The 9,508-nt window shown below is 43.7% G+C and overlaps 1 protein-coding gene across 6 annotated transcripts in view; it reads left to right on the plus strand.

The window, feature by feature from the left end:
• LOC106779191 overlaps nucleotides 1-9,502 on the plus strand; it is a 15,968-nt gene extending 6,466 nt beyond the window's left edge. For all 6 annotated transcript variants that reach the window (XR_002666334.1, XR_002666336.1, XR_002666335.1 and 3 more), the window contains 3 exons: nucleotides 8,768-8,871; nucleotides 8,987-9,213; nucleotides 9,323-9,502. Coding sequence is in view for 2 of the 6 variants with exons in the window: in XM_022776488.1 (XP_022632209.1) it covers nucleotides 8,768-8,871; nucleotides 8,987-9,213; nucleotides 9,323-9,397 (406 nt within the window). In the remaining 4 variants the exon portion in view is untranslated. The remainder of the gene's footprint in view (nucleotides 1-8,767; nucleotides 8,872-8,986; nucleotides 9,214-9,322) is intronic.
• The last annotated feature ends 6 nt before the right edge of the window (nucleotides 9,503-9,508 follow it).

The raw sequence follows: 9,508 nt of genomic DNA on the forward strand, positions 1-9,508 counted from the left end.
AGGAGGTTAAGCTCCTCTATGCATTGTATTCTTGACTCTTGGTGTGAATACAATTTCATTCTTTCTCATTCTATTCAGTTCTGTGTTTGTGAAAGGGAGTGAGAGTTAGAGAGCTCGTTAGGAATTTCATCTTGAATACCTAACAAAGTGGTCCGACCCGCCGGATTAGATCGGAGGGAAGCGCAAGTGATGGAGGGAAGAATGGTCAAGGTTGAGGGGAAGATGGAGCACTTGGAGTTGGCTGTCGAGGTTTGAAGGCATAGACGGCAGCGAATCGCCAAGAATCGATCGCGATGCGCAAAGACATTCAAGAATTGTTATGACTGATGGGAACGCATAACAAGCAAGGGGAGTCAGGCTCTGATGAAAGTCAGGATTCAGTGAACCATAATGGAGGTAACCAGCGCGGGAGCAAAGGAGGGGGAAAGGAGGGAGAGCGATTAGACAACGACCCTAATTGGAGACGACGGGTGGAGTTACCCATATTCGAAGGACCTGATCCTCTGTATTGGATTAACAGAACGGAGAAGTTCTTTGAGATTCAGAAGGTAGCGGAAGCGGAGAAAAACGAATTGGTCCATATTAGCATGGAGGGGAGCGCTGCTTACTGGTTCAAGTTCTGGAAAGACAAGGCGAGTGATCGGACCTGGGAGGGGTTGAAGGAAGCATTGCTGATCCGATTCGAGAGTCGCCACCGTGGGGGAATTTACGAAAGAATGGCGGCGATCAGGCAGACAACCACCGTGGAGGAGTACGTGAAAGAATTCGAAGCATTGGCGGGGCAGACAAAGGAGTTTTCCGATAACCAATTGTTGGGTTATTTCATAGCGGGGTTATGCGAGGAGTTGCGGTGTCAGATGAGACCTCAGGATCCCCGCGACTTGATGTCGGCAATGAAGATAGCACAATAGGACTGATAGGGTGGACTGCAGTCAAAAACCCCTCTTCTTGGGGGTGGGAAACTTCAAAGATTTTGGAAGTTAAGGAAGCCATTTGGAGAAGAAGTGCTTGGGCTCTAGGAAGGGGTGGGAGGACAGCAGAGCAGAATGGGCGACCAGCGGAGGAGTGGCGGTGGTCAAGACAGAGCCACTGAGAAGTAATTCAGGGAGGTCCATACCCACTGAAAGTGTTGGATCGGTGAGACAAGATAATGTAGCGGGAAATCGACAGGTGAGGAGTGGCAGTTACGGTGGGGGTGATAGCCGGGGAAGGAACTTTCGGAATCTGCCTTACCCCGAGTTCTTGAAACGAAGAGAGGAGGGAAGCTGTTTCCGTTGTGGGGGGCCTTTCAGCCCGGGGCACCAGTGCCCTGAGAAAAGTTTACGGGTAGTGTTGTTGGCAGAGGATGAAGAAAGGGATGTAGAAGGGGTGGAGGCCGGCATAGAACCACCATGCATGGAACTGTCAGCGTTCTCGGCAGGGGGGCTGACGCAGCCGAAGACGTTGAAATTGCGGGGGAAAGTAGGGGAACGGGATGTTCTGGTATTGGTGGACAGTGGCGCGAGCCACAATTTTGTCAGTCAAGGGTTAGTAGAGGAGTTGAAGCTCGACAGGGAAGATACCCTTCCGTATCAAGTTAGCTTGGGGGACGACCATCGTAAGAAGACCCGGGGATGTTGTCTGAAGGTGGTGGTCGATATGGGGGAGTCGTGATTGAGGAGAAATTCTACTTGTTCGAGCTAGGGGGCGTTGACATGATACTTGGAGTGGAATGGTTGGCTAAGCTGGGGGAGATAACGCTGGATTGGGGAAAGTCCACCATGACCTTCCGGCAAGCAGGGAAGAAGGTCACCATCAAAGGGGATCCAACACTGGAAAAACGAGTTGTCGGACTCGAACAACTGATGAAACTCAGCGAGGTAGAGTCGTGTGCTTTGGTTTGGAGTCTGGAGGGCAAGGAGGCAAGTTGGGAGACTGAGGAAGAAAGTGAGTTGACGAGAGAACAAAAGGAGGATATGCAGAAACTTTTGGAACAGTACGTAGGGGTATTTCAAGAATTCCGAGGACTGCCACCTAATAAATGGCGAAACATCAAATTGTTTTAAAAGAAGGGGCCGATCCGGTAAATATGCATCCTTATTGTTACCCACATGTCATGAAATCGGAGATCGAGCGACAGGTGGCGGAGATGTTACATGCAGGGGTTATCCAACCCAGTATAAGTCCGTTCTCCAATCCGGTGATCCTCGTTAAGAAGAAGGACGGAAGATGGAGGTTTTGCATCGACTACCGGGCTCTCAACGATTTCGAAATCGTTTACAAGACGGGGCAAACTAATAAGGTGGCTGACGCTTTATCTAGAAAGGAAAGAGATGAATCAGAGGAGGAAACCGAAGAGGGTATTCCAGGAATGGAGAAGGAGCTGAATATTGTAGTAAGATCCTATTGGAAAGACTTCCAGGAAGTGGTAAAAGAAGTCGAAGAGGATGAAGAGCTTAGAAGAATCATAACAACCATAAACCAGGATCCTGACAAACACCCAGCTTTCACGATGGAGAATGGGAGGCTGCATTACAAGGGGAGACTGGTTCTCTCGGCCAAGTCAAGTTGGATTCCGAAGCTGCTGGTTGAGCATCATACTACATCGACGGGAGGTCATTCGTGAGTATACCGCACCTACCGCAGGATCGCACAGTCCTTCTACTGGATTGGAATGAAGAAGGCTGTAACCGAATTCGTAACTCAGTGCCTGGTATGTCAGCAACATAAATATTTAGCAGCCTCTCCGCAAGGCTTGTTGCAACCCCTACCAATACCCCAGGCTCTGTGGGAAGATATCAGCATGGATTTCATAGTGAGGTTGCCGAAATCCAAGGGGTACGACGCAATACTTGTAGTTGTGGATCGACTGAGCAAGTACGCACATTTCATTCCTCTCAAACATCCGTATACCGCGAAGATAGTGGCTGAAGCGTTTGTAAAGGAGATTGTGAAGTTGCACGGGATACCCAAAACTATAGTCAGTGACTGAGACCCGCTCTTTCTCAGTTTGTTTTGGAGGGAATTATTCAAGTTACAAGGAACTCAGGTTCAGATGAGCACCTCCTACCATCCGGAGACTGATGGACAAACGGAAGTGCTCAACAGAATTTTAGAAGGCTATCTCAGATGTTTTTGCTCTGAACAGCCTAAAGGCTGGAACATGATTCTCCCTTGGGCCGAATACTGGTATAATACCAGCTATCAGGGAGCTGCAAAGAGTACCCCTTTTGAATGTGTCTATGGAAGATCACCCCGTACTTTGACCAGGTTTGTACCGGGAGAAACGATGGTAGAAGCAGTAGCCCAGGAATTGCAAACGCGTGATGAGGCACTGCAGCAACTCCATTTCCATTTGGCAAGGGCTCAGGATGCGATGGTCAAACAAGCTAACCGAAGGAGGAAGCCAGTTACGATTAAGGTGGATGACTGGGTATTTCTCAAAATCAGACCGCACCGACAAGTCACGATGCCAGTGAGGTTGCACCCGAAATTAACAGCCAGGTATTATGGACCGTTTAGGGTGATTCAGAAGATAGGGGAAGTAGCATTCAAGTTGCAGTTACCTGAGAACGCAAGGATTCATCCAATCTTCCATGCGTCCCAGTTGAAGTTAGCTATTGGAACGAAGCAGGTAGAGAAGGAGCTGCCAACAGATTTGCAGGTAAGTGGCCCAACCAGTTTGCCTAGCAGAGTGTTAAATAGGCAGATCCAACAGCAAGGAGTGGACCAAAGAGAGCAAGTATTCATTAAATGGCAAAACAGTGGGAGGAAAGCGCCACTTGGGAAGATCGGGTGATGATGCAAGAACAGTTCCCAAAATTCAACCTTGGGGACAAGGTTGATTTTCAAGAGGGGAGTAATGATAGGCCTTGGAGGGTTTATGAGAGGAAAAGGGTGAGGAATAATACGTAACTGTTATCTAACAGAATAACAGTTAAGAGGGCGGGAATAGGGTCTATATAAGGTCCCTGTATTTGTTTTTGTGGAGTTAGTTAGTGACTTGTATGTAGTTGACCGGTCTTTGAACCTGGTGAAGGAGGTTAAGCTCCTCTGTGCATTGTATTCTTGACTCTTGGTGTGAATACAATTTCATTCTTTCTCATTCTATTCAGTTCTGTGTTTGTGAAAGAGAGTGAGAGTTAGAGAGCTCGTTAGGGATTTCATCTTGAATACCTAACACAGGCCATCTCACGGCCTTATTGGTACAATTTCAGTGAGGTGTTGACGGAGGTAGAGGAAGATGAAGCATTAAAGAAGGTGGTTCAGGAGCTCAAGGATGACCCAAGTAGTCATACGCCCTATACTGGAGAATGGGCGACTCCATTATCGAGCAAGGTTGGTGTTGTCTGCTACATCTAGTTGGATTCCCAAATTACTGGCTAATACCATGTGACCAGCACAGGAGGACATTCAGGTGTGTTCAGGACGTATAGGAGGCTGGCATAGTCCCTCTACTGGGTAGGGATGAAGAAAACCGTGACAGACTTCGTTACTGGATGCGTAATTTGCCAGCAACATAAATATATGGCAGCTTCACCGCAAGGTCTGCTCCAACCTTTGCCTATTCCTCAAGCAGTGTGGGAAGAGGTGAGCATCAATTTCATCGTCAAGTTACCAAAATCTCAGAGTTATGATGCAATCCTAGTGGTGGTGGATAGATTGAGTAAATATGGACATTTTATAACATCAAAACATCCCTATTTAGCAAGAACAGTGGCAGAGGCTTTTGTTCAAGAGGTGGTTAGGCTGCACGGGATCCCGGTGTTTATTGTGAGCGACAAGGACCCCTGTTCCTTAGTATCTTCCGGCAGGAATTGTTTAAAATCCAAGGAACACAATTGAAGATGAGTACGACATATCATCCCGAGACTAACGGGCAAACGGAGGTCTTGAACCGCATTGTAGAGGGGTATTTGAGGTGTTTCTGCTCTGAGCAGCCCAAAAACTGGAGAAGGATTTTACCTTGGGCTGGATACTGGTACAACACCAGCTACAAGGGTGTTGCAAAGTGCTCCCCATTCAAGATTGTTTATGGCAGGGCACCCCCATCATTGAACAGATTTATTCCGGGGGAGACAGCTGTGGAAACGGTGGCTCAGGACTTAATGACACGGGATGAGGCTCTGCAACAATTAAAGTTCCATTTAAGCAGGGCACAAGACATGATGGTGGGCCAGGCAAATAAAAAAAGGAGGGAGGTAGACATTCAAGTGGGAGAGTGGGTCTACTTAAAAATCAGATCCCATAAGCAATCTTCGATGCCTGCAAGGTTACATCCAAAACTTGCAGCTCGGTATTATGGGCCTTTCCAGGTGATTCAACAAATTGGGAAGGTTGCCTAACATCCCAAAATTATATATATAACAAGTATATAGACATGGAAAGCAACAATTATAATACTAGAAAGCAGTTAGAGTCATCAGATGATAGTGTATCAATATACAGTCATCCAAAATGAGTAATTCAAAAGCTTTACATATAAGTATAAAGTCTTTCAAAATACAATGAAGGAAAACTAATAAAAACCTAAAGAAAAGCTTAGAGCTAGGAGCCGCATTGCCACTATCTAGTGCTTGCTCCAGTGGAGTGTCATCTGCTGCCTCTGCTCACATCAGTAAGGAAGAACCAAGAACATACAAAACACACAAACATACATTGCAAGGGTAAGCTAGTATTCAAAACATGCACATGGTTAATACAATTAATCAAGAAGAACATACAAATAATAATCAATTCAGGCATGAGATAAAACCCTAATTAACATAGACTCGTTCGGACTAAGAATGTATATAGAGCTGGGGCGGGTTGTGCACTTGTGGTGGCCTCTACTGCTTTGCAAAGCCATTGCCGAGGGGTTTCACCCGACCACACACAAGGTTGGTCCGTTACCGCGGAATAGACCTCCAGTGATAGCGCCTACCCTAGGACCTCCCACTACTCTCACCACATGCATCAATCCTCTCTAAGTGAGAATGAAAGACCGTTAGAGTGTTAGAGATAACCCCCATAGTGGAAGCCTCTTACATACATTCAAAACACTAATTTGATCTCACCTAGAGATCTTATTTGATTTTCAAAGACCACAACTTCATCCATTAATCATATTTCACTCCACCAATCCATATTGAATAAATCTTTCAATCTCATTCAGAAGCATATTAAAACATATACAACTCCTACACTACACATTTTCACATAAGCATCATCTATTAATAACAATTTCTTTATGAACTTTAATTACCAATACTTAAGTAATTCAAACAGCATGGAGACCCTCACCAATGGCTCCGGAAGGGTCAAAAACCCCCAGAACGACCTAAAGAACGTCCGAAACGAACGTCCGGAACTCCCCAAACTATCAAAAACAAAAGCAACATCAGAAACCTGCGCCCAACCCCATTTAGGGGCGCCCAGCGTGAATTTCTGCTGGAAAACAGCAGGAAATGGCGCCCAGTGCCCTTTTTGGGGCGCCCAACGTGAATTCTGCAGATTTTTCTGCAGAATTTGCAGAACTCACTCTCCTAAGTTTCGTTTTAGGCCTTTTGATGGATTTCTAGCACTCTTAACTTGATCTATATGATGAATCAAACTTGCCTAACTAGTCTAGACATTCCTAACCCCATTCTTTAGTGTTTGTGCATCAATTCATACTCAAAATCTTAGCCCTATAGACACCTCTAACAAGTCAGATTTGACTCAATTAAGTCATCCCAATAGCTTAACTCAACCTTTAACTCCTAAATCTCAAAATCACTCTCTCACTTCCTCTAGAATCACCCAAAACACTAGTTTTCCTCAGCCTAAGGGTTCAACTTCATTTGTAAAATTTAGAACCTAATATCAACCAATTTTATAGTCCTAACAAGTTATAATTAACTTGCCTAAGTTGCCTCAACAGTCTAAAAGAGTCCTAGACCTCTACCTCTCAAATTCACTACTTCCCTTCCCTTCAAATAACCTCAATTTCACCAACATAGAAACCAAAAACTGAATTTACCATTTAGGATGAATTCCCAACCATTTTAGCTCTTCCAACAAGTCTCAAATGACCTATCTAAATTATTCCAACAGCCTTCTTGCACCTTAGACTACAATAACTCCAAATCACCCTCTCACATCCTTAAACTCACTCAAAAGTACCAACTTACTTCAAGCATTGCCTACTAATTAATATAACACGTTTTACCCCATCAACAAGTCTTAAATCCAGCATTTCTTCACAACCATACAAATTCATAACAACCATTTATAGAATCACAAATGTAGAACCAAATAACACATGATCTCATGCACACATACACCCCAATTTTTAGTTCGAATAACACAATCTCACCAAACATTTCACATATACATTATTTCACATATTTCAAATAAAAATCCTAACTCATGCAACTCTAATTTATAAAATAAAACAGAAACTCCCAGCTTCCCTTACCTATGTGATACACGATCCCGCTCACAGACGCACCTCGACAGTTCCTTGAGTTGTGAAGGGAAAATCACAGTACCCTACAATTCACCTTTCGGTGATGAGAATAGTCTTAAAACCCAAATTTGAGTTGAGAAACTAGAAAGAGAAACTATTGTCACATGCATGACATAATCAAGGTATGAATAAACCCTAGAAAGTATGGAGGTTTAGGGAAATAGCTTACCTGTTGAAGAACGACAATTTTGTTCGGTTGGATGTGAAGCCCACTACGCTGTGAGGGTTTGGACACCACCTACCCAGAAATCAAATGGTTCAATGAGGAGAATTTGAGGAGAGAAGGCAAGAAAGGGAGGAAGAGTTTCTCGAGAGTAAGACTTATGGCTCAGACAATGGGGATGGACAAAGATTTTCAGTTTTCTTCATTTTATTTTCTAACATCCCATCCTCTTATTAAGTGCCACTTGTCCATTCTTCAAAAATATGATTTTCTCAATCTTTACATTTGCAGTTACCTGAAACAGTCAGGATACATCCTGTGTATCATGTTTCCCAGTTAAAAAAAGCGGTGGGGGAGAAAAGGGTAGAGAGGGAATTGCCTGCAGAGTTTCAGGCTAATGGACCTAGTTATTGGCCGGTGAAAGTTCTAGAAAGGAGAACCAGACAACAAGATGGTGAGACTATGCATCAAGTTTTGGTGGAGTGGCATGAAGGGGGAAGAGATGGAGCAACTTGGGAAGATGTGGAAACAATGCAGGATCAATATCCCGAATTCAACCTTGGGGACAAGGTTGCTGAAGGAGGGGGGAGTAATGTTAGACCAATATCCCGAATTCAACCTTGGGGACAAGGTTGNGGTTGCTGAAGGAGGGGGGAGTAATGTTAGACCAATATCCCGAATTCAACCTTGGGGACAAGGTTGCTGAAGGAGGGGGGAGTAATGTTAGACCATTATTAGTCTGAGAGAAGAAAGAAACAAAGTTAGTTGGTCTAACTGCTTGGGTAGTTAGGAGGAGCAGGGAATGGCTTATGAACTTGTTTAAATAGTTGTGTTTAGTTTGGGCTGGGGATCTTTTAGCCTTTAATGAATTGTTGATCAGGACCCATTGTCCTGAGGGGGAGAGGTTAAGCTCTCTGTATTCTTTTTCTTGATTGCAAGTGAATAAAAGAAGCATTTCAGTGTCGGTGTGTGTGTTTGATTAGTAAGGTTTGAGGTCTTCATAGGTTCTTTATTCAAGAACCTATCAGGTATTGTACCACCTTTTTTCTTTTACTTTGCATTTGTGCTAAGATTATCTGACATTCTAAAATTTTAATTGAGGGAACAACTATGCTCAACTGTTACCTTTGGTGTAGGTTCATGTGGTTTGACAACATTGGTGGGGGATTAGACAGTGCTTTTCAGAACTTCTTGCTTAAGAAAACATCAGTATTGGATATTATTCCTTTACATCGGAAAGGTGTTGATAGTTCCTCCTGCTCCTTTGTTTTCTTATCCTTGTCTTTTTTTTATGTTCCTTGTTTTTTTGTCTTGTTTTCTTGTTCGGAAANATTGAAACTTAGTAATCTGTGCAGAAATTAAAAGCATATTTAGGCCATGTCGTGACTCCCAGCATACACTTTGCCTGAAAGGATGGAAAGCTGTTTGGCATNTGATTGAAAAAATATATACCACCGCAGTTGACTATGGTAATCTTTTGAAGGAAGAGAAAAAGGGTCAAGGGAAGAGAAGAGCTTTGTCTGAGTTTCTTAAGCTTTTAGAAAGCAATGGATTGTCTCGACACAAATCAGCTTATACAGGAGTATGAAACTGGCTGTTTATTTTCATGAATGTCCAGATTACTTAATAAAATTATCTAAGAAAATCCCATATTCACTTTTTTCCTTTCTTTTATTTGAACTAATATACAGGACCAGCAAAATCTTGGTGGTTCCTTCAGCTTTCTGAGAACATATCGTATTTACTCCCAACCAGCAGTAGATTAGAGTGTGTAACCCCAGGAATTCCTGAAGTTGAAAATAAGAGTATTGAAGAAGAAAGTTTGCTTATGGAGTGGAAAACTGCCACTGATTATTACTACAAGAGTGTTGTGTCCG

Source organism: Vigna radiata, unplaced genomic scaffold, assembly GCF_000741045.1.
Source record: "Vigna radiata var. radiata cultivar VC1973A unplaced genomic scaffold, Vradiata_ver6 scaffold_351, whole genome shotgun sequence".
Lineage (NCBI taxonomy): Eukaryota > Viridiplantae > Streptophyta > Magnoliopsida > Fabales > Fabaceae > Vigna > Vigna radiata.